Raw genomic sequence first — 25,446 nt, forward strand, 5'->3', positions numbered from 1 at the left:
TTTAACCCTTTGAGGACCAGGCCCAAAATGACCTAGTGGACCGTGCAAATTTTGATCTTAGTGCTTTCGGTTTTTCCCTGCTCCCCTTCTAAGAGCTCTAGCACTCTCAGTTTTCTATCTACAAGCCATGTAAGTGCTTGTTTTTTACAGGAATAGTTGTACTTTGTAATGGCGTCTTTCATTTTACCATAACATGTATGATGGAATTCCAAATATATTATTTATGAAGATATAAATAGGTGAAATCGTAAGAAAGAATGCAATATGGTAACGTTTGGGGGGTTCCTGTGTCTACGTAATGCACTATATGGTAACAGCGACATGATACTATTACTCTATAGGTCAGTCCGAACACAACCATATGCAGGTTACACAGATTCTCTAATGTTATATATATATTTTTTTATGAAATCCTTTTTTTTGGCAATTAAATATTAATAAAATGGGCCTATTGTGACGCTTATAACGGTTTTATTTTTTCACCTACGGGGCTGTATGGGGTGTCATTTTTTCCGCCATGATCTCTAGTTTTTATTAATACCATATTTGTGAAGATCGGACGTTTTGATCACTTTTTATAAATTTTTTTATTAATAATGTAACATAAAATCGGTAATCCGCGCACTTTTTTCCCTCTTTTCGTGTACGCCGTTTACCGTTCGCAATGACGCTTGTTATATTTTAATAGATCGGACAATTACGCACGCTACGGTATATTATATGATTATCTATTTATTCATTTTTATATGTTTTATTTATATAATGGGAAAGGGGGGTGATTTAGACTTTTATTGGGGGAGGGGTTTTGGGGTAGTGTGTTAGTGTTTTGAACTTTTTTTTTTTTTTACACTTTTGAAGTCCCTTTGGGGGACTTGTACATACATTAGTTTGATTTCTACACTGATTAATGCTATGCCATAGGCATAGCATTGATCAGTGTTATCGGCGATCTGCTCATTGAGCCTGCCTGTGCAGGCTCAGTGTAGCAGATCGCCGATCGGACCGCACGGAGGCAGGTAAGAGACCTCCGGCAGTCCGTTTCGACGATCGGGACCCCCGCAGTCACACTGTGGGGGTCCCGATCGGTAAGTGATAGGGGACTCCCCCTGTCACTTACACTTAAACGCCGCGGTCGCGACGCGATCGCGGCGTTTAAGGGGTTAATGACACGTGGCAGCGCAATCGCTACAGCGTGTCATTACCGGTGAGGTCCCGGCTGCTGATTGCGGGAAAAACACCCAGGACGTAAGGTTACATCATGGGTCGTCTGGGGACAGACTTCCATGACGTAACCCTACGTCCAGGGTCGTCTAGGGGTTAATGGTCCGTTTGTATTTTGGCTTTAAAAAACAGACTTTTGTACATCAGTTTGCATCCATTTGCATCAGTCAGCATCCGTTATTTTATCGCTTATTTTTCTTCTTTGGTTTCTTGCTGCTTCTGCGCATGCTCAGTGCATAAACGGATGAAAAAAAAAAGGATGTGAACGGAAATACCTTCCGTTTTTGATCCGTCCTCATTGACTACAATGTAAAAAAAAAACGGAAGTGCACTTTCCGCTGCAAACACTATTTTTTCTTCCGTTCAAAAAAACGGATCTTGAACGGATTGCATGCAAACGGAGCACAATTAGGGCAAACGGAGCACACTAAAATAGCATGGGAATCTATGGGGATTTTAACGGATCCGACAGTTTCCGTTTTGCCTACTCTAAAACGGAAAAGGTAGACGGAACGGTGCCGGATGGTCAAACGCTAATGTGAACGTAGCCTAATGTATCTTGTTAAAAATTCACTCTGCTAAAACACGCCATTACACATCTTATCACACGAGTATGTTTCCACTGTAAACATTGTAATTTGCACAGAAACAAGGTATTACAGCCATTTCTTTTGTAATGGAGACAGACATGCTGTTATCTAAATGTGATTAGAGAAAAGTCTGAGTCTCCATAAATGAGACTGTTTACCTTCCTGGTTTGGTCTGAGTCAGGAAGCACACACTTATAATTTGCTCCTACTTTGACTAAACCTTTCCCAGTTTATCACAAAATAACTTCCTTTCACAAAGGATGATTCTGATTGATTGTTTCCATCCTGTACCATCAGTACATTGCTCAGTGCCCAGACCAAGCTTTCTGACAACAAGTACAACTGGATTGGTTAGGAGAATGTAATTGGTATTACTATAATATAATGTGAGGAAACCATAGGAGAGATTTATCCAACATTGTGCAAAAGATTAGTGGAAGAGTTGTCCATAGTAACTGATGACATTTCTTAGTTCCCTTTTTACAAGCCTCTGCAGAATGAAAGCTGACTGGTTGCTGTGGGCATCTGCTCCACTGTTCCTTTGCACGAGGAGTGATACATCCCAATATCTATATATAACTTTCTAATAATTTTGCCCTGGTATATCTGTTATTCAGAATGTGCCTCTCATTTTGCCTGTCACAGTGTTGAGTGCATTTTAGAAGCAAAATATTACTGGGGGTCTGCAGTATAGGACTCTCTAAACTGAACACCAGCCTTCTTTACTTTTCTATTTGTAATCAGATACTCATACTTATTCTTTAATTTATCTGTTTTTATTTTCTATTTGTACATTTTTACAATTTAATTTCAGCACTTTATTACGGGAACAGCCATCTTGCCTGAGCTGCTTGTACCTGTACCTGCACTGTGAACAAATAGCAGGTGGTCCCTCCGCTATTCACAGAAGTGACAGATGATCTTCATATGGGTGGTCAAAGATGAGAAGAGTGCTTTGATTTACCTTTGCGGATCATGCTCTGTGTGCTCATTTTACAGGAGAGGGGGGTGCCAAGTTGTGAGCCACAGCTACTGTGTCTACATTCACACCTACACAGGTTCTGCTGCACACTTGATGCTGAGTTTAAATCATGGAATTAAAGGCCTTTTACAAAGGCTGATTCTCAGCCAGGAGCATTGCAAGAAACGCTCCTGTGGCTGATAGTCAGACTGTGTAAAGGTAACAACGATCAGCTGAGAACAGGGAAAACACCCAATCCTTGGCTGATCATGTCTTTAGAACATGCTTCAAAATTTATCATTATCGGCCGCACATCTTCCTGTGTAAACGGCGGATGTGAGTATGATAACGATAAAGGCAAACTGAGAGCACGGATATGCATACATGTGTGCTGTCAGTTTGCAGATCACACAGTGGCGCATAGGTGCATAGTAAGTACCTATTGTGCTGCTGTGATCCAGCATCCTCTTTTCCGGATCTCCTGTCCAGCTGCTGCATCTTCAGGCCGCTGCCTCCTTCAAAATGACTGACAGCCAGCAGGGCCTAAAGACGCAGCACACCGGAGAAGAGGATGCCGGATCACAAGCAGCGCTGATGGTAAATATGCACTGCTGTGTAATCTGTAAAGTGACAGCACTGATATATACATATATACATTGTGCTGCTCATGCTTCTGCATTTCACTTTGAGCGGGTGGATTAGTTCACTTAGCTGCAGCAGTGCACGGCTCCCGGCCAATCAGCATTCATCTTCATTGGGCCAGCTGATGTCACTTGAAACATTTGGCCTCTTTTTTTCTGTTACTAGGGATCAAATTGCCTAACTGATGGGACGTCAACTGCAGTTTTCCATACGAATGTATGGCATTGTATTTCATATAGAAAACAGGCAAACAAATAAATGAAGTAAACTGCAAAGATGTAGTATATCACCCCCCCCCCCCACACACACACACACATTTATCATTATATATTAACATATTCATAACGACAGTGCCCATTTAGGGCCTCATCTACATCAACGCCTTTATGGTAGGACACAGAGGTTAAGCTTGCAGGTTTTTTCAATGGGAAAAGGAAATAAGCTCCCACAGGAAAAAGGATCAGGCATATTAAAATCCAACATCCTAATCGTTTAGAGATCCATATGTTTTCTAACACATAATGCATTACTGGCCCTCAATCTCTGTCCCTACTATTTTATTGCTTAATATAGATTCTCTTTTCCTGTAATGTAAACTGCTTGAAAGGAACATGCTGATAAGGCAATTTAAGAAGATATGATGGCATCCGCATCCTCTTTCCTTAAGGTTGTGAATAAAACAATAAGACATTCCAGGGGGACACACATAATTTATTTCCTTGCAGCTGTAGGATGTCTTACTGGCTTCCCTTCTAGCCTTGTAGAAATTAAGTAATTGCCCTTGTCTCATTTTCTAAAAAAGATTTTTCTAAAAAGTCATTAAAGGCTGCCTTATCTGGCATGTGTTTTCTAGGCTGCCTTATCTGGCATATGTTTTCTATTATTCTATATACAGTTTTGTTGAGTTAATTTCTAGTATGCAGAGAAATTCAAGTCCTTTACACAAAGGAGAAATATCGTTAGGGGTCGTTCGTGTGGCCCGTGCCGTGTAAAGGCACCCCTAGTGAGCGCCGATCTCATTGATCAACGCTACTTTGCTTCCGCAGAGGGATGGAAATTGGACCTTAACACTTACAGAGGGCAAATTCTGAAATGTTATACGAAAAGTCCAACATGGGCAGACGTCTAAAGCTCCATATAGATAACATAAAAGCAATTTTGGTCATCATTTAAAAATCATACGCGTGGCCAAAGTTCGATCCAGTTAGTTTTTTTTTGTCGGTGGTCAACTGAAAATACAAGTGTATGGCATGATCAGCTGATCAATTTCTACATTACCCAAGCGCCTTGTGTATACAGTTAGCCTTTGTTGCTAGTGGGAGAATCCCAAGGACTATCCAAACTACGCCTGATTACAACATGTAAATAGTATGCTTTAATGAACATTACAGGTTTTAAGTGTCTATTATTATTAGTTTTTTTTCATTATTATTATTATTATTAAAAATAAAAAATGTCTTGTTGTAGACTGTACTCTATAATGTAACAAAGCTGTGTTCATTAGCATCTATAGACTGCAGGCCATTGTTCTCTGCACACCACAGTCAGGTAAAGGAATCCTTAAAATGTGCTGTGTATTCTACGTATGGAATAGCTGTGAAAGCAACCTCATTATACTTTGGAAAGCTGTATTTGAATCCAAAGTGAGACACAAAACAATTTATGAGTAGTTTCATTTTGCTGAATGTTCTTAGGAGCGAGCTTTTAAAGTAAAATAGGATCTTACCTTCTATAAAACAATCCACAGAGAAGAAAACAGAAGCAATAGAGCCAAAGAAAAAAAAAAGATTGCAAGGAAAAAGGAGGGGAACAAAAAATTAACAACTCAGAAACAACACATGCAAAATGAAAGGGAACATTGGGAGCTGAAACTGTTTAAAGTGGGAGTCAGAATGACCTTCTGATTCATCATAAATACCTGGGAGTCTGTGATCCTGGACCACCACGGATTTCTACAAATGTGTCAGATTTATCACAGTGGCTGAGGTTGATTGATAAATCTGGCACATCTTTAGATTGTCAAATCTAAGTTTAGGCCAATACACTGACAGAATTCAGGTTAAATAAATGAACAGAGGGTTAAAGGACATAAAAATATATAATCAGGAAGTGTGAGCACTTGTATTGGACTCCCAAAGCACCCAATGTGATGCCAATAAAGAATGCTGCAGAAAACAACTGGGGTAGAGAAAACACTTTGGCAAACCATGCCGCCTTGTTGTGTAAGGTGTATTTTATAATTGTTTTTTATGCATTATCTGTGGCAAGAATCTGGCATAGTAGACATAGAGTAAGTGAGTGACTGTGTGAGTATATATAATGCTAAAGAAGTTACTTCTTTGATTTATGTTGTTTTAGGCAGCTTAAGTTTTTTGTACAACCTGCAATAAATGTTGCAATAAATGTACCTTGGTGCTCTTCCAAATCCATATCCAGCCTTCCAAGTTCTTCATTGAGCTGCTTAGCCTTTTCCTTAATATCAGTTAACCTGTTGATAAGCAAGACAAAAATTAGATTAGTTCTGATATTACATAATTTAGCCAGACTTCATTTGTTTGGCTGGCCTAGAACACCAAAAGATTGCAGGATTATGTAAGTTAGATAAATGAGCCATCTTTGTTTACAGAGTTTAATGAAGGAAAAAAGTAACTTATTTAAAAGTCATGAATCTGCCATGAGGTAAATTTGTCATGATACACCCAGTCATGATATACCCAGGGAAATACTAGGGATAACAGACCCAACAATTCTGAATTGTCTCAACCTGCTGATACAATTGCATCTCACAGAGAAAGACATCTGAAACTGGAGCAGCATGCTGGAAACTGAACCTGGTCATAAGTTACAGTTGTTGCCTATAAGCCTTGTGATGGTATCTCTTGTACGAACAGTGGTTCACCCAGAGGTAATGTATTTTTCATTGAATATTTAAAAGTGATGTTTTAGAGGTGTATACCCTAATTTAGTTATTTATTACAATTTGGCATGTGTTTTATTAATTGAGACAGATTGGCATTGATTGTCTGTAACAGGAATGACTGCATCATAAATTATTAAAGTGATAAAGCTGTGTTAGTTCAGAGGTGTAGTGCTCTGGCTAAGATTATTAATGTGTGTGTGTATATATATATATATATATATATATATATATATATATATATATATATATATATATATATACACACACACATTAATAAATTGTGTATAAATTAATATAAATTATCAACAGTATGGAGGACATTTATTAAGTCCGGCGTTTTCTGCGCCGGGTTTAAAAATGTCCCCCAGCTCCAACAGTATGCTGATTTACGTAGAGAAGCACTGCCTCTGCATAAGGTCCATGCGCACCAGCGCTCAGAGCTGGCATAGAGTCACCGATCCTTTTTCTGCAAGAAAAATGATAAATTAAGAGGACCCAGAGTCCGCGCCCCCCTGTTCCACCCCCGCCCCCCAGGTGTACAGGGCGGAAAAAGGCCAGATGCGAATATTTATTCGCAAAACGGCCATTTGCAAATAAATTTATTCACATCTGGCCATTTTCCACCAAAAAATATGCCTTTTGGGCTTGATAAATGTCCCTCTATATGTATAATAAATTATGATGCAGAGTCCCATAACAGATAATGTATAACACGGGCTGCACACAGGTGTGTTAAAGGTGCCTTATGGTACTTTTACACGGAGCGATAATTCGCCCGAATGCACGATTAACGATTTAGAATGAACTATGTTTTTTTTATAACGATCAGCGTTTACACGGAACGATACATCGTACGGAAAAATCGTTTTGCAATCGTTTTGCGATTGCTTAAGCCAATCTCATACATAGGTGAAATCATTGAAAGACTGTTTACATGGAACGATCTGCGAATTTTTGGCGAACGATCAACAACGATTTGAGAAGTTGTTGAAAGATCAAAATTAACGATTTCTCGCTCGTCGCTTGATCGTTCGCTGCATTTACACGTACGATTATCGTTAGAATTCAACCGTTATCGTGCAGATTTGAACGATAAATTGTTCCGTGTAAAACCACCATAAGGCCCTATTACACAAGCTGATTATCCGCTCAATCAGTCAAAAAATACTCTACCTTAAAGTGTTGTACATTTGTCTAATTTTTTCTGGAGATTATGATCACAGTGCATCCTACTAGAAATGGCAACTCATTACAATGTTCAAGTAGTTTAGGAGTTAGACCTGTCCAGTGGTATATGGATCTGCCACAGCAGAGACATTATTCATAGTAATCTGCATAGAACACACTTACTGTCGCTCCATACTTGCTATTTCCTGATTATCTTCTTTCACCTATTAAAAGAATCATACTAAATGATTAATGTAAATTAACTTATCATACTTCATGTCAAAAGAAAAAGCACATTTCTTTATATAAAAAGTAAACATTATTAGTGCATCATTTTAACAAGCCTGTCAATGTCACCTTCGGACCACTGATGACTGGACAACAATGCAATATATTATATGATTTCAGCTAGTTATTATGTTATCAGATCTACTCAGTCACCACCACTGCTCCCCTCTACATGGATGTGCTGCTCCTGGGACCCCTGCCTGCTAGCAGTCTCCTCCTGCTTGAAACATTAGTGATACAGAGCATGCAAGTGCTACCTCCTAATTTCTAAAGAGGCGATGCACACCAAAGTTCTTCTTCTCCAATGTCCTATCACCCCAGGATATTTACAATGCTTTTTCTATTCCTCCCTGTCTGAACAATGAGATCCCTAGGTTCCTGTGAATGCAAATGTGTTCTACTGCACTAGCCAGTTTCTGACCCAGCTTGTTCCCCAGCCACATTTGTCTAATACCTGCCCTGATCTCCTTACTACAGTACGTATTACTACCAAAGGCCCTATTCCACGGAACGATTATCGTTCGTATTCGGCCGATATCGGCCGCTACGGACGATAATCGTCCTGTGGAATATAGTGCAACGATCAGCCGACATCGTTCATGTCGGCTGATCGTTGCAGTCGCTTGTTTTTCAACATGTCGAAAAACAAGCGACTGATATAGCAGCGATCAGCTGCCAGCGCTCCGTTGAATAGGAGCGTCGGCAGCAGACGCTGCTATATCCTATGGGCTGCCCGGACGATCAGCGAGCCCCCGGGCAGCCCCCCCCGAAGCTCCCCGCTGCCCCCTCCCGCACTCACCTGCTCGCTGCAGCCGCGCTAAATAGCGCCGGCAGCGAGCGGGGAATGAGGAGCAAACGAGCGCTGAGAGCGCTCGTTTGCTCCTCTAAACGACCTGTGGAATAGGCCCATTACTCTGCTTGACCCGGCTTTGGCCTGTCTGGCTACCTTATTTGTCTTATGTTTTGGTGCCATGCCTTAGAATTGTGAGATCCTGCAGGGAAGCCTATGTGGGTAAGGTTATAACCAAGGATTCTCTTAGGGTGTTATTACACGGGCCGAGCAGGGCCCGATAATACCTGTAAACGAGCAGCGATCTGCTAGATCATCGCTCGTTTACTGGGCCTATTACACGGCCCGATAATCGCTTAACAAGAGCTGCAAGGACATCGTTACCGATGTCCTTGCAGCCCTTGCTAAACTGGCGTACATTACCCATCCACATTCCAGGGCTGCTCCTGCCGTCCGCTGCTCCTGCCGTCCGCTTCTCCCAGGGTCCCGTGCGCGCTCTAGCTTCACAGCGGCCTGTCAGCTGGTAGGCCGCTCAGCCAATCACAGGCCGGGACCGCCGCGGCCTGTGATTGGCTCAGCGGCCTATCAGCTGACAGGCCTCTGTGAAGCTAGAGCGCGCGCGGGACCCCGGGAGAAGCGGACGGTAGGAGCAGCCCTGATACGTGGATGGGTAATGTATATCGTTAGTCGCCGGCCACGCACCGCTATTACACGCAGTGGTGCGCGGTCGGCGCCCGACGAAAATAGGGTCTAACCTATATCAACGATCAGCCGATGATCATTGTCATCGGCTGATCGTTGCATTTATTACACGGCCGATTATCGTTCCGTGTAATAGTACCCTTACACTCATTCCACATATAATACAGCAACTGATATCTAGGAAAGTTATAAATTATGCCACAAAATGAATTCTACAGATAGGGTATCACAAAAAAAGGTCTTTAATAGCAATGCTATGTCTTGGGAAAGGCAACAGAGAAGTCCTTTTACACTAAGTCCTTTTTCACTATTTTTTTTTCTTTCAAATCAACTGGTGCCAGAAAAGTGCCAGAGATTTGTAATTTTCTTCTATTAAAAAAATCTCAGGTCTTCCGGTACTTATCAGCTGCTGTATGTCCTACAGAAAGTGGTATAGTCTCTCAAGTCTGACAAAGTGCTCTCTGCTGCCACCTCTGTGCATGTCAGGAACTGTCCAGAGCAGTAGAAAATCTCCATAGAAAACCTCTTCTGCTCTCCAGACTGGAAAGAATACACCACTTCCTGCAGGACATACAGCAGGTGATAAGTACTGGAAGAGATTTTTAACAGAAGTAAAATTACAAATCACTTTTCTGGCACCAGTTGATTTGAAAGAAAATCCCTTTAAATGGACATCATATCCCCTGTTTAGACAGTGAGGACAATTATTGGGTAAATGAGCATTACTAGAGATACTCATTAACAAAAAATGGCTTCTGTAAAGAGGCCTTTAGTGTAATTTGCATTTAAACCCTATACAGCAATGTACTTTGAGTCTGATACCTGTTTCAATAACTTTTCTCTCTCCTCCTGAGGAGAGCCCATGCTCTTATCTTCTGCAATGGCTTGATCTCGTCGAGTCTCAAGCTCATGGAGCTTCTCATAGAGCAATACGGCCTCTTGTTTAACCTGAGAATGTGTTATTTCCTGAAGGAAAATAAGAGAGCAATAAAAAACTCACAAGTATAAAGTGTTTATATCGAACTGTATGTAATGTCAGTAAAAGAACTGCACTCTATTGTTCTTCACGTGAAATATATCCAGTGTTTATTTATTCCAGCAGCCAGGATATGTGGATGATGTTACCATAAGCCTCTATCATCAATGCGGTGAGAAACAGCAAGAAAACAAGAAGCTGAAAACTGTAGCCTACACTATGCCATCAGCTTCTGTAGAAAATATGACAGTTCCATCACCATGTATATGTTCTCATTTTTAAAGGGTTTTTTGACAGACTAACAAACAGTACTGTACTAAAAGCAGTTATGGTAGAAAATCTGTAATGTAAGACACCTCCAGCTACTGAGTCACTCAACCTCCAAAACCAAGGGTATGTTTACACTGCGTAAAATCGTCAGAATTCCGCCTGCCTCAGTGTCCCACAGTGTCTGTATCGGAGGGCTCGCGCGCCTCTGCACACAGAATTGACATGTCAATTCTTTGAGCGGAAAGCAAGAGAAGCAGAGGAGCGTGAGCCCTCCCATAGAGATACTGTGAGGCAGGCAGGATTCCACGGTAGAGGAATTCCGTTGATTTTACTCAGTGTGAACATATCCTAAGCCTAGAAATAAATATGATTTATAAAAATAAATAGGAACATACATATCGTATGTATAAACCGAGTAGAAATAGGGGAAAACAAATGTGGTCAACTCCAACTGTAAGGGATACAGTAAATGATAAAAAAACAGGCATTCAGGCTACTAAAACAAAAAGGTAGTGGGAAAGCATTGAACAATTATAGTCAGAAAAATAAATTGTGTAAAAAAAACAAATAAAAGAAGCAAAAATTACAACAGAAAGAAGGATTGCCACAGAAAGTAATGAAGAATCCCAAAATGTTTTTTCACCTATGTAAATAATAAGAGACTTAAAACTGAAAATGTTGGTAAAAAAAATAATCTGGGTGAAATGGTGGAGGGGGGTGAGAAAAGGGCCTATCTAATGAATACTTTGTTCTTTACTGAATTCACAGAGGAGATGCCTATAGCCGATGGCATGACTAGGGATGATGTAAATCCTCCCATAAGTGTCATCTGCCTAACACAACAAGATGTGAGGCGACACCTTAAAAACATTAAAATCCATACATCACCGGGCCCGGAAGGCATCCATCCCAGAGTTTTGCAGGAATTAAGTACAGTGGTGCCTTGGATTACGAGCATAATTTGTTCCAGGACCATACTTGTAATCCATATCGTCTCTTAGACCAAAGCTAATTTTTCCATAAGAAACTACTCATATGAAGACAATGGTTAACCCCCCCCAAAAATAATGATTTTTTTCTGAACATGTAAAACAGATTAAACAAACAATGGGAAACAGCTGAGTATGTGATATTATAAGTGACTGTACAGTATAGCAATCATCATGTGGTGTATAATGTATAGTAAGTGCATGGACCTGAAAAAACAGCAGCAGTTTGTAGATACAGAATGGAGATGTAGAGGCTAGAATAGAGAAGCAGGGCTGCTGTCAGAGGTCTGTGTGGTCACATGACAGCAATGAGGAAGGGGGGGGGTTCAGCATGGACCAATAAGGAAGTGAGAATCACAGAGCTGTGCAGGAGGACAGAGACAGAAACTTTAGATACAGCAGTGTGTATAGCTGAGTAAGTGCAGGCACATTATAGCAGCAGTGTGTACAGCAGAGTGTGAGTGCAGGCACATTATAGCAGTAATGGAGAGGATGGGATACACAAGAGACTGCAGGGAGTATGAAGGAATGAGCAGGGCAGGTGTGGGCACATAAATGCAGCGCTCTCTGTCCAGTGAGAGAGGGGTTATAGCTATGAAGAGATTACCTTCACAGTCCTGTCCCCTGATTCAAGCCCCAGCCTCAAGTAGATCTGCTATGATTTGGAAGGTGAGGGAGACTTCCTGTACAGGCCATGCCCCTCCCCCACTCCCACCCAGTACAGGGAGCTCTTAAACCAAAGCGATGCTCTTAAATCAAGTTACAATTTTGAAAAACTGTGAGCTCTTCTTGTAAAAAGCTCTTAATCTAAGTTACTCTCAAACCAAGGTACCACTGTACTGTGTTAGACAGACCCTTATCCTAATATTTAGTGGGTTAAGTATTTGAGAGGGTTTGTAAGAGATGCTATACTGGAATATGTTAATGAAAATAATCTTATAACGCAGCACCAGCATGGATTTATGAGGGATCGGTCCTGTCAGACTAATCTGATCAGCTTCTATAAGGAGGTCAGTTATAGACTGGACCTGGGAGAGGCTGTGGACATTGTGAGGCTCTGGACTTTTTATACTGTGATTTGATACTGGTTGGTCTATAAATGAGGATGCTAATATTATGAGAAAATATATGTAAATAGGTAAGTAACTGGATGAGTAATAGTAAACAGAGGATGGTTATTAATGGAACGTACTCAGATTGTGTCACAGTTAGTAGTGGGGCTCCTCAGGAGTCAGTATTGGGTCCACTTCTTTTTAATATTTTTATGAATGAACTTGTAGAGGGGCTACAGAGTAGAATCTCCATATTTGCAGATGATCCTTAACTGGGTAGAGTAATCAGCACAGAGGAGGATAATATCATATTACAGAGGGATGTGAAGAAGCTGAAGGCATGGGCAGATAAATGGCAAATGAAGTTTAATATGGATAAGTGTAAGGTTGTGCACTTGGGCTATAGAAATAATAAGTACAGTTATGTCCTAACTAATAAAACACTGGGTAAAACTGCTTCTGAAAAGGACCTGGGGGTATTTGTGGACAGTAAACTCAACTTTCGTTATCAGTGGGAGGTAGCGGCTGCCAAGGCTAATAAAATAATGGGGTGCATCAAAAGAGGTATAGATGCTAAACATGAGAACATATTTTTGCCTCTTTATAAATCACTGGTCAGACCACACATGAAATACTGTGTACAGTTTTAAGCACCTGTATATAAGGAGGACATAGCATAACTGGAGCAGATGCAGGGGACTAAGGTGACTAAGGTCATTAAGGGAATGCATGGGTTACAGTACCAAGACAGGTTATCAAGCTTGGGGCTATATATCTTAGAAAAAAGATGTTTTAGGGGTGATCTGACCACAATGTACAAATATATGAATGGACACTACAGAGATCTTTTTAGTGATCTTTTTACACCTAGACCTGTAACCATGACAAGGGGGCATCCTCTACACCTAGAGGAAAGAAGGTTTTACCATCAGCACAAATGCTGATTCTTTACTGTAAGAGCAGTAAGATTATGGAACTCTCTGCCACATGATATTGTCATGGCTAATTCATTAAATAAGTTCAAGGGAGGCCAGGATGCTTTTGTTGAAAAATATAATATTACAAAGTATGGGCACTTCTGGTGATACAATGATCCAGGGATTATTCTGCCATTGCCATTGGAGTCGGGAAGGAATTTTTCTCCCAGTGATGGGGCAATTGGCATCTGCCTTATAATGGTTTTTGCCTTCCTCTGGATCAACAACAGAATGACACTTGATTGACTACTGTCTTCTTTCAACCTTTTAATTATTGAATTTATGGAACGTCTGAATTTAAGCTACATAGATTTAAAGCATTCATGTGCATATTATCAGGAGCAAGTTTCTGCATGGATACACTTGTACAACTGATAAATAATTAAAAGAGAATGTGCAGTATATGTTATTACAAAAACAGAACAGCCAATATAAACTGTATACAAAACTACCAAAGTAAACTCTTTGATCAGATGTGCTGCAGGCAAGAAGCGCTATTTTTTTTTTTTTTTTACTGGGTTAAAAGTTTTGTGCTGATAAGTTTCTTAAAGGGGTAGTGCGGCGCTCAGCAATTATTCACAGAATAACACACATTACAAAGTTATACATAAACTTTGTAATGTATGTTATGGCTGTGAATGGCCCCCTTCCCCGTGTCCCACCACCTCTGCCCGTGTACCCGGAAGTGTGGTGCATTATACATAGCTGACGCGTCTCGACCCCCGTCTCCGATCTTCAGACAATGACGTCCTCTTCGGGCGGCTGGCCGAACACCTCCGACTGTCCCTAGTGCCGGACGGCCTCTGCAGCGTCATCAGATGCTCAGCCGCGATTGGCTGAGCATAACTGTGCTCAGCCGCGATTGGCTGAGCATAATTGTGCTCAGCCAATCGCGGCTGAGGACAGTCATGACGCGGCAGAAGGGGGCCGGCATCAGCTGTTCGGCCGGCCTCCAGAGGATGACGTCTTGGCACAAGATGGCGGACGGGCGCGACGCGGATCAGGTATGTATAATGCACCACACTTCCGGGTATACGGGTGGGGGGGGTGGGACCGAGGAAGGGGGCCATTCACAGACATAACATACATTACAAAGTTGTATAACTTTGTAATGTGTTTTATTCTGTGAATAATTGCTGAGCGCCGTACTACCCCTTTAAGGTGTCCTTAGTAGTCACTGCTCTGGATATGCTTTTCTCATAAAACAGTATGCAATAAGCTCTTCCTAAGGCTTTACCATGTAATTCTATAGGCCCTATTACTCAGGACAATCACTACCCAGACAGGCCGATAATCGCCCTATGTAATAGGCCTAGTGATCAGCGAATAAACAAGCAAATGTCTGTTTGTTGCCTAGTCACATGCTTTTGAAAATCATTGCTCATTGGCCACACATCACCCTGCATAAATGGGCCTGTGAGACTAACAAACTGCAGAAGTAATAAGGCCGCACCGAGCCGTGTAATAGGATCGGTACCCGGGCAGGGGTAAGGCTGTGTAATAGGCTATGTAGATAAATATAAAGATATATTGAAAGTTATGCTGATGTGGGACATAAAAAACTCATAGTTTTAAGAGATGGACAATCACTTTTAGATTATGTTCACACAACATATGTTGAGACAAAAATATAGCTGTAAATAAATTATCATGTTTATTATTTATGGCCATTATTATAACAATACAGGCGTATTGTTACCTTGGTTTGTTTTCTGAGTGTGTGCAAGTTTTGGCTCAGACAGAAAAGTGCTGCAAACTACTCTTTTTAGTCCAAGAGAAAACTCAGATGTGCCCGGAAAGTGGCCCAAACATAGTAACTAGCTAACTACATACAGGGCATTAAAAAAAATGGGTCTCTTGCTGATCTGGAGGCAGCCCATTTTAAGATTTTGCAGAAGTATCTGTTTCCCGGCTGCCTAAAAAGTGATGAGTAAGCAGCCTTAGAGCCAGTTCACACTGAGCAAGATCGTCGGAATTCCGCGGCGGAAATCCCGCCGTGCTCAGTGTGCTCCTGTAAGTGAATGAGAGGGCGCAAAATAATTTATTAGACAGTCCCTTAAAATGACACTTTCAAAGTCAAAAATTAACTGTAGATGTGAAATAACGTAGATGTGAAGTAAATTTACACTTCTTTATTTTTCTGTTTTCATGCTGTAAAACAAAGCTATACTTACCAGAAATCTAGGTCCAGTCTCCTGCTTGTTGCAGGTTAAAAAATAAGAGACTAAACACATGAAGCCTGACCAGTACAGAGAGTCACGGCTTAATGTGTCCATCAATCAGATGACTGCCTTCTCTGTAAGCCTACAGTTGACCTGGGAAACATGGCACTTTCTGTGTTTAGACTCTTTGGGGGAAAAAAAAAAAAAAAGAGTCAGAACACAGGAAGTGCCGTGCTTTCCATGATGACCAAAAATAAATAATGAATGTATATTGCAAACTTGCTTTATTTCACATCTACTGCTGATTTAGATTTTAAAAGTTATAACAACAGTGACCCTTAAAAAAGAAAATATAGAGTAAACAGAGAGTTAAATTTTGGTGCTGAAGAAGCAACACAAGGCCTTAGGTGCCTCCGATAGGAAAACGATTGTTTCAGCCAGTGAAACCTGTCACTAAAATATTTATTATTTGGATCACTAGATGTAAAATTAAGATACTTTCTGAACAAGAAGCAGGTGCAAAAATGTCTGTATTCATTTAATACTTACCACTTCCAAAGTCTCTTTCTTCTCATTAAGTGAATCAAGCTCTTTTTGCTGTATCTCTAACTCCTATAACATAAGATATAAGGAAGAAAGTAGATGTTGCGGGTATTTCAGTGACTGATCATTAAAAGAGGATATTTGATAGTCTTAATTTTGGAAATATGGAGGAAAACTTCCAAGACAACACTCCTCTGACATGTATACTTGGATCTGAGAACCCCAAGATGCTTAAAGTGGTTGAGCACTTTATAGTAAAATAGTTCAGTGTACAGTATTAAGTGAGTGTACTCACAGTATATACTGACAGCAGCTCCCTCTGTGTACCTCATGAAGATAATAGAGTTCACAAAGGCCTAAAATGCTGCAGATTTGTTGATTTTTACTTCCCTATTAAAGCTAATTGGGTTATTCGTCAAAAAACCTGCAGCACTTCAGTCCTGTGTGAACCAGGGCTTTGAAGTCGGTAAGCCGCAGCTCCGACTCCAACTCAGACTCCTGAATTTTATCAGGACCGCCTCCGCCTCTTGCTCCTTCATAAATGGCCAGTCATATACCAGGGGAGTTATATATCACACTGGCTCACCAACTTCTCCCTAATGTTCTACATGATCCTGGGGCGACTTCTAAGGGAATGAGGAAAGATATAAAGCAGATTCTACTGTGTGTGCAGTGGATGCAGCCAGTCTCCAGCCTCAATGTCCTAAACTACTCAACTAGACTAGATGGAGCAGGTGGTCTTTTCTGCTGACAATGTTCTTCTATGTTTCTAACTAAATATTCAGCATACACACAGACACACTGCTAACAATGCCAGATACCTGTACCGATAAAATTCATATCAAAACTCAATTTTAAATTGTTTTAAAAAAAATTTTAAGTGTCACTGTCGTTTTTTTTTTTTTTTTGCAGAAATCAATAGTCCAGGCGATTTTAAAAAAACTTTGTAATTGGGTTTATTAGCCAAATATACCATTATCTGCATGTAAAAAGCCTTTTCCCAGGTCCCCCCCCCTCCTCTCCTTTCTGTCATCCACTCCTCAGAATCTGAAAATCTCGACAGTTTTTTCATCAGTCGGATCTGTCTAGTCTATGAAGAGGGGAGGGGGAAGGGGGAAGGAGCGAGATTAGCCGCAGCTGAGAGCTAAGAACAATCAACCAACAAAACACAGTAATCACTGAACTATGTTCCAATACTCGCAACCGAGTGGGACTAAGGGACTTTTTACACAGAAAGATTATCTGACAGATTATCTGCTAAAGATTTGAAGCCAAAACCAGGAATGGAATTGAAAAGAGGAGAAATCTCAGGCTTTCCTTTATGACCTGATCTCTGTTTATAGTCTATTCCTGGTTTTGGCTTCAAATCTTTGGCAGATAATCTGTCAGATAATCTTTCTGTGTAAAAGGGCCCTTAAGGGGTTATTTATCAGGGTGGTGTGGTGCTCTCCCCATGATGGAGGCACCCCGTTGGCAACAGGCTAGAGATATCTGGCTATCCCGTGTTTTGAGACTCGTAACTGAGGCTCCACGGACTCTTGTTTTGCATATTTGAGAGCTAAGAACAAAGGATTACTCAGTGGGGGAGCTATTCAGAGCCCTAATTAGAGGTCAGAGAGGTCCATGGTGCCTGTCAAAGGAGAGAGACCGGGATGTGAATGTAAATTAACTCTTTGTTGTCTTGTTTTGCTGCTTTTACTTTCTCTCTCCATAGGAAAACCATGAAGACAGGGGGGAGAGCTTCAAACTGCTTTTTCATGATAAAAATTCATTTTTCGGCTAATAAAACCAATTACAAAGTTTCTTAAAATCGCATGTACTATTGATTTCTGCAATAAAAATGTTAACGGCAGTGACACTTTAACCCCTTAAGGACCGGGCCTGAAATGGCCTTAAGGACCGGAGCAAATTTTATGAATTTGACCAGTGTCACTTTATTCATTAATAACTTCGGGATGCTTTTACCTATCCGGCTGATTCTGAGATTGTTTTCTCGTGACATATTGTACTTCACATTTCTTGTAAATTGGAGTCGATACTTATAACGAATCTTTATGAAAAAACCCAAAATAGCGTGAAAAATTGTGAAAAAATGCATTTTTCCATCTTTAAAACTTTTCTGCTTATACAGAAAGTGGTTATACCACATAAATTATATATTAAATAGCATTAGCAACATGTCTACTTTATGTTGGCGGCATTTATTAAACTAGATTTCATTTTTTTTAGACAATAGGAAGCTTAAAACATTAGCAGCAAATTTCCAAATTTTCTGTAAAATTTCAAAATCAGATATTTTTAGGGAACTGTTCAGGTTTAAAGTGTATTTGAGGGGACTGTGTGTTAGAAAGCCCCACGAAGCACCCCATTTCAGAAACTGCACCCCCTAAACTCTGCAAAAGCACATCCAGAAAGTTTTTTTAACCCTTTAGGGGAGTCACAGAAATAAAAGCTAAGTGTGTAAGAAATTTGAAAATTTTAATTTTCTGTGCAGAGATTTTATTGTAATCCAATATTTTTCATAATTATAAACCTATTACCAGAGAAATGCACCCCAATATTGATTGCCCCGTTTCTGCAGTTTATAGAAATACCCCATATGTGGCCCTATTGCGCTATTTGACGCAACCACAAGCCTCAGATATAAGGGAGCACCTAGTGAATTTCAATGGCTCCGTTATTTTTGGTCATTTTTGACTGTACCACTTCAGGTTGGCAGAGGCTCTGGGGTGCCAAAACCTAAAAAACACCCCTAAAGGGACACCATTTAGAAAACTACACCCCTCAAGGAATGTAACAAGGGGTGCGGTGAGCATCTGGACCCCACAGGTGCTTCACAGATTTTCCAAACAATATGGCTTGAAAAACGACTAAAGTATTTTTTACACTAAAATGTTGTTCTAGCCTTCAATTTTTCATTTTCACAAAGGGATAAAAGGAAAAAAAAAACACAAAACATGTAGCGCAGTTTCTCCCGAGTACGGAAATACCCCACATGTGGACATAAAGTGCCAAGCGGGCGCAGGACGAGCCTCCAAAGGGAAGGAGCGCCAATTGGCTTTTGGAAGCTGGATTTCACTGGAATGGATGTCTGGAAACTACACCCCTCAAGGAATCTAACAAGGGGTGCAGTGAGCATATGGACCCCACTGGTGACGGGCACAAATGTGGAAAAATGTGACGTGAAAGTGAAAATTTTCATTTTTTCACTTTCATGGCACAAATGTGCCCGTCATCCAGGGGTCCATATCCTCACTGCACCCCTTGTTAGATTCCCTGAGGGGTGCAGTTTCCAGAATGGGGTCACTTGTGGGGGGTTTCCAGTGTTTTGGCAGCACAAGGGCTCTGTAAATGCGACATGGCGTTCATCATCCATTCTAGCCAAATCCAACCTCTAAAATCCAAATGGCGCTCCTTCCCTTCAGAGGCTTGCCCTGCGCCCACATGGCGCTTTATGTCCACATGTGGGGTATTTACGGACTCGGGGGAAATTGCTCTACACATTTTGTGTTTTTTTTTCTCTTTTAACCCCTTGTGAAAATGATAAATTCAAGGCTAGACCAACATTATAGTGTAAAAAATTTAATATTTTATTTTCACGCCACATTGTTCCACATTTGTGCCCGTCACCAGTGGGGTCCATATGCTGACTACACCCCTTGTTACATTCCTTGAGGGGTGTAATTTCCATAATAGGGTCACTTGTGGGGGGTTTAACTGTCTTGGCAACACAGGGGCCTTTTGAATGCAACATGGCCCCTCGAAATCCATTCCATCCAAATCCAGCCTTCAAAAACCAAATGGCGCACCTTCCCTTTGGAGGCTTACCCTGCACCCGCATGGCGCTTTATGTCCACATGTGGGGTATTTCCGTACTCAGGGGAAATTGCTCTACACATTGTGTTTTTTTTTATCTTTTAACCCCTTGTGAAAATGAAAAAATCAAGACAAGATCAATGATTTAGAGTAAAAATTTTTAAAAAATTACACTAAATGTTGGTCTAGCCTTGATTTTTTTCCATTTCCACAAGGGGTTAAAAAAGAAAGTGAACACAAAACGTGTAGGGTAGTTTCCCCTGAGTACGAAAATACCCCACATGTGGACATAATTTGCCATATGGGCACAGGGCAAGTCACCAAAAGGACAGAGCGCCATTTAGAGGCTGGAATGGGGGATGGAGGCCATGTCGCAATTACAAAGCTCCTGTGCTGCCAGAACAGTAGAAACCCCCCCCCAAGTGACCCAATTCTGGAAACTACACCCCATAAGGAATCTAACAAGGGGTGCAGTGAGCATATGGACCCCACTAGTGATGAGCACATGTGTAGAACATGTGCCGTGAAAATAAAAAATACCATTTTTTTCATTTTCACGTCCCAAATGTGGCCGTCACCAGGGGGCCATATACCCGCTGCCCCACTTGTTAGATTCCTTATGGGGTGTAGTTTCCAGAATGGGGTCACTTGTGGGGGGTTTCTACTGTCCTGGCTGCACAGAGGCTTTGTAATTGCATCATGGCATCCTCTAATGGGAATGGCGGCCATACCTACTTAGCTGTGGAAAAGGGACAATTCTAATTTATTTGGGGGTATTAGGCCAATTATTAGTTTATAAGGTTGAAAATGACAGGTGTCCATCAAATTCAACCTGTGTTGATCCAGAGGAAGGCAAAAACCCCTCGTGAGGCAGACGACAGTAGCCTCATCACAGGGGAAAAATTCCTTCCCGACTCCATAATGGCGATCAGAATAATCCCTGGATCAACGTGACCCCTGAAATAGGAATAAGGGACAGAATTTAGATAATGTAGAACCCCAATGACGTGTGGTGCGCCTTGGAGCGATCCAGTATGCAGAGGCCGGGGGGATCAGGACAGGTGTCACACTGGAAAATGGCGTCCTTCCTGATCCCCCTGTTACTCCACACTCTGCACTTCTTCTGGGGTCTCCCTTTCTCCACCTGGAAAATGTTGTCCTGGTGCGATACGGGGTCCTTCATATCCAGAAGCGCTGGGTCCGCTCCATGGCTGCTAAATATTAGGGCTCTATTACTACTTCTGATATGTTCGGATCGTGCCGCAAGCTACAGTAGCTCAGGCAGCGAGGGACCAGAAGAGGGGGTGCTGGTATAAAAGTTATCCCGTACAGGTGGTAACCTTTATCCAGCAGTGGGAAGATCAGTTCCCGGACGATGTCCCCACTAACTCCGAGGATGGGGGGGGGGAGTGGGCATCTGGGGGCTGGATTCGAGTGTCCCTTCCTTCATACACTCTAAGGGTACGTGCACACTGCGGAATGGCGAAGGATAACCCTTTGTGCATTCCGCAGTTGGCACCCGCCGGCGGACTGATGCAGGCGCACGTCTCCGTCCGTGTCGTAGACTCCATTCTATGCACGGGCGGATTCCGCTCTGCGTCCAACGTGTTGATGGAATGACGGATGATGGAATCCGCCCGTGCATAGGATAGAGTCTATGACACGGGCGGAGACGCGCCCCTGCATCAGTCCGCCGGCGGGTGCCAGCTGCGGAATGCACGAAGGGTTATCCTTCGCCATTCCGCAGTGTGCACGTACCCTAAATCTGTAAGTGTACCCTGAGGTACGCTCACAGAGTTTGTAGAATTTCACACCATACCGTGATCTCTTATTGGGACGGTACTGGCAGAAAAGACGTGTCTGGGGGGCAGCGTACGCTACGCTACTCCCAGACACGTCACTGGATGATGATGAGGATGTTTTTTTACGTGTTTTTTACAGTAAGTATACAAAAAAAAACCTACGCCAAAAATGGTGTTGCTGATAAATGCCGCACTTATGTTCGGCACTTATCAGCAGACCGTGGCAGTAGAATATAGAAAAAAAACACCCTACGCCAAAAAGGAGGAGTTGCTGATTAGCAGCGCACTTTCGTGCGATGCTGATCAACACTCAGCGGCGATAGGGTGCGGAAAATAGAAAAAAAAAAAAATTGGGAAAAAAAAAATTTTTTTTACTACATTCTGAACATCCCTGTAGTGGCTGATACGTGTATTACACTTATCAGCCGCTAGGGGGCAGCAGAGCGCAAGATCCTAAAATAGACGACGCTGGAGCCGGAAAAATACGAAAAAAGACGACGCTGGAGCCGGAAAAAGCCGATCGGGACTCACGGAAGAAGCCGAAGTCCCGACAAGATGAAGAGGACGCCGGGAACCCGGAAGACGCCGATCAGGACCCCGGGACAGGTGAGTAATGTACAAATACCTGCTCTGGACCCCTCAGCTACCTAGCTGAGGGGTCCGGAGCAGGTATTTATTACTTGTGGGGACTTTGATCGCCGTGAACGGCCGGCCGGCTGGCCGTCCGTTCACGGCGATCGGGACGGTGGTACCGTGACCACCATTAATTTTTACAGTAATGGCGGTCGGTGCCGTCCTCGGACAGCACCGACCGCCATTTTTTTCCGGGTCATCGGGCCACCGATGGCCCGGAAAGGTTCCGATCGCCGCTATGGGCTTATCAGCCAATAGCGGCGATCGTCGGCATGGGGGGGGGTTAACAACCCTCCATGCCGACAGGGAGAGATGGCCTGCTATGTATTATAGCAGGCTATCTCCCCGATCGGGACCCGGCCGGCCGCAGCGCCCGTTTAAAGGGCGGACGTACCGGTACGTCATGGGTCCCTAAGTGACAGTGATCCATGACGTGCCGGTACGTCATGGGTCCTTAAGAGGTTAAAGCTGGAGTCGGACTCCACAGCCCTGGTGTGAACATATATCAAAACAGCAGTTTGCTAAAGTCAAGGTTAAAACTGACATGCTGCTTATTAGTGTCATTTGTGGCCGCAAGTTTCCAATTCAGTTTGCATTGTGAAAACCCAGCCTTATCTATATAGCAAGCTTAAAAGGGGTATTCCGGAGATTATTTTTTTTTGTCATTAACTTTTATTTACTACATAAAAAATAAAATAATAAAAAAAAAATCCCTGTTTTGCCATTCATATCACTTCTGTATGTTCTCTCTGCTGCCCCCTGCTGTTTGTGTTGGAACAATCAGTAGTAGCAGCTGCAGCCACAGGCAAAGCACTAAGGCAGCCAAGTAGATGTACATGTAAGCAGTAGAGATGAGCGAACCGGTTTGGGTTTGAGTCGATCCGAACCCGAACGTTCGGTATTTGATTAGCAGTGGCTGCTGAACTTGGATAAAGCTCCAAGGTTGTCTGGAAAACATGGATACAGCCAAATGACTATATCCATGATTTCCACATAGCCTTAGGGCTTTATCCAAGTTCAGCAGCCACCGCTAATCAAATGCCGAACGATCAGGTTCGGATCGACTCGAGCATGCTCCAGGTTCGCTCATCTCTAGTAAGCAGTGATGCAATGTTACATAGTCTGGACTGCATGCTAACAGCCTTGTTGCAGCTCCTGGGGTGTTTCCAGTGGCTACAGCAAAGCTGTGAGACACTGCGGCAAGTGGTGGTACTGGCGGACGCCCTGTTAGAAAGAGACTACATATATCACATGGGGCAGGAGTCGGTACATTGAGTCCTGCACGTATGCCTTACTGTTTTAGCCCCTAATGATGCAATCAGTCTTTGACTCTGCATTTTGGCAGCTGTTTTTACCGACTTGGTTGTGTAATTTATTGGTTTATGAGGGAAGGATTCTTGTTTTTTTTTCCTCATCTGTACTTTGGACATTTATTTTTTACATTTAATAATTTCTTCCAGGTCTGTGGTAAAAGAAAGCTATTCTGTCATGTTTTTCTTTTTTCATACCATGCATGTTAAATATGACCAGTTGAATTAATTATGTTGGTTAAAATGATCATGGAGATATCAAACCATATATAGGTTTATTTTGTTTGTATATATGTTTATTATTTTTAACTTTATTCTGTTGTTAATTGTATTTTTTATTACATTGTTTTTAAGGGCCTGAAATGGCCTTAAGGACAGAGGCAAATTTTATGAATATGACCTGTGTCACTTTATTCATTAATAACTTCGGGATGCATTTTTCCAACTCTGAAACTTTTCTGCTTATACAGAAAATAGTTATGCCACATAAATTATATATTAAATAGTATTAGCAACATGTCTACTTTATGTTGGCGGCATTTATTAAACTATCTTTCATTTTTTTTTAGACAATAAAAAGCTTAAAACATTAGCAGCAATTTTCCAAACTTTCAGTAAAATTTCAAAATCAGATATTTTTAGGGACCTGTTCAGGTTTAACCCCTTAGCAACCCATGACGTATTTGGTACGTCATGGAGCCGTGCGGGGTGTTTAGAGGGGTCCCGCTCTGATCGGCGCTGCTCCCGGCTGTCATCTGTAGCCGGGGAGCGCCTCTATTAGCCGGCACGGGTCCCGTTGCCGCTCCAGCTAATTAAGCACTTCAATGCAGCTGTCAAACCTGACAGCTGCATTGAAGTGCTTTATACACAGGATCCCTGGTGTCTACTGGGTCGGATCTCCCACCCGCGATCGCATCGCGGGGGGGAGATCAGTTCTTCTGCCCGGGCCGGGCCTCAGCGTCGCAATGACGCTGATCCCGGCTCGGCAATAGATTGCTATGGCCTGCAGCAGGCCACAGCAATCTATCAACGATCTGATGGATCTTTGCTGTGTATATACACAGCATTGATCTCTATGAGAGATCAGTACTGTTTATATACAAGTCCCCCAGGGGGACTTCTAGTTAATGTAAAAATAAAAGTAAAAGTTTTTTTATTAATAAAAAATCCCCTCCCCTAATAAAAGTCCAAATCACCCCCCTTTTCCCATTTTATAAATATAAATAAAAATGTTTGCTATCGCCCCGCACATAATCGCCCGAACTATTAATTAATCACATTCCTGATCTCGCACGGTAAACGGCGTAAGCGCCCAAAAATTCCAAAGTGCAAAATTGCGCATTTTTGGTCGCATCAAATCCAGAAAAAATTTAATAAAAAGCGATCAAAAAGTCGCATATGCGCAATCAAGGTACCGATAGAAAGTAAACATCATGGCGCAAAAAATGACACCTCACACAGCCCCATAGACCAAAGGATAAAAGCGATATAAGCCTGGGAATGGAGCGGTTTTAAGGAACATATATTTGGCCATTACAGGCCATCAGATACAAGAAAAGTTATACATGTTACATATCGTTGTAATCGTAACAACTTGAGGAACATGCATAACAAGTCAGTTTTACCTCAGTGCGA

At 42.0% G+C, this 25,446-nt stretch overlaps 1 protein-coding gene across 1 annotated transcript in view; it reads right to left on the reverse strand.

Moving 5' to 3' along the window:
• IFT74 (intraflagellar transport 74) overlaps nucleotides 1–25,446 on the reverse strand; it is a 92,150-nt gene that overhangs the window by 15,747 nt on the left and 50,957 nt on the right. The window contains exons 10-13 of the mRNA XM_069961993.1: nucleotides 16,257–16,319; nucleotides 10,104–10,247; nucleotides 7,685–7,725; nucleotides 5,823–5,902 (exon numbers count right to left, since the gene is read on the reverse strand). Of these exons, the coding sequence (XP_069818094.1) occupies nucleotides 5,823–5,902; nucleotides 7,685–7,725; nucleotides 10,104–10,247; nucleotides 16,257–16,319 (328 nt within the window). The remainder of the gene's footprint in view (nucleotides 1–5,822; nucleotides 5,903–7,684; nucleotides 7,726–10,103; nucleotides 10,248–16,256; nucleotides 16,320–25,446) is intronic.

This window comes from Dendropsophus ebraccatus, chromosome 3, assembly GCF_027789765.1.
Source record: "Dendropsophus ebraccatus isolate aDenEbr1 chromosome 3, aDenEbr1.pat, whole genome shotgun sequence".
In the NCBI taxonomy this organism is placed as follows: Eukaryota; Metazoa; Chordata; class Amphibia; order Anura; family Hylidae; genus Dendropsophus; species Dendropsophus ebraccatus.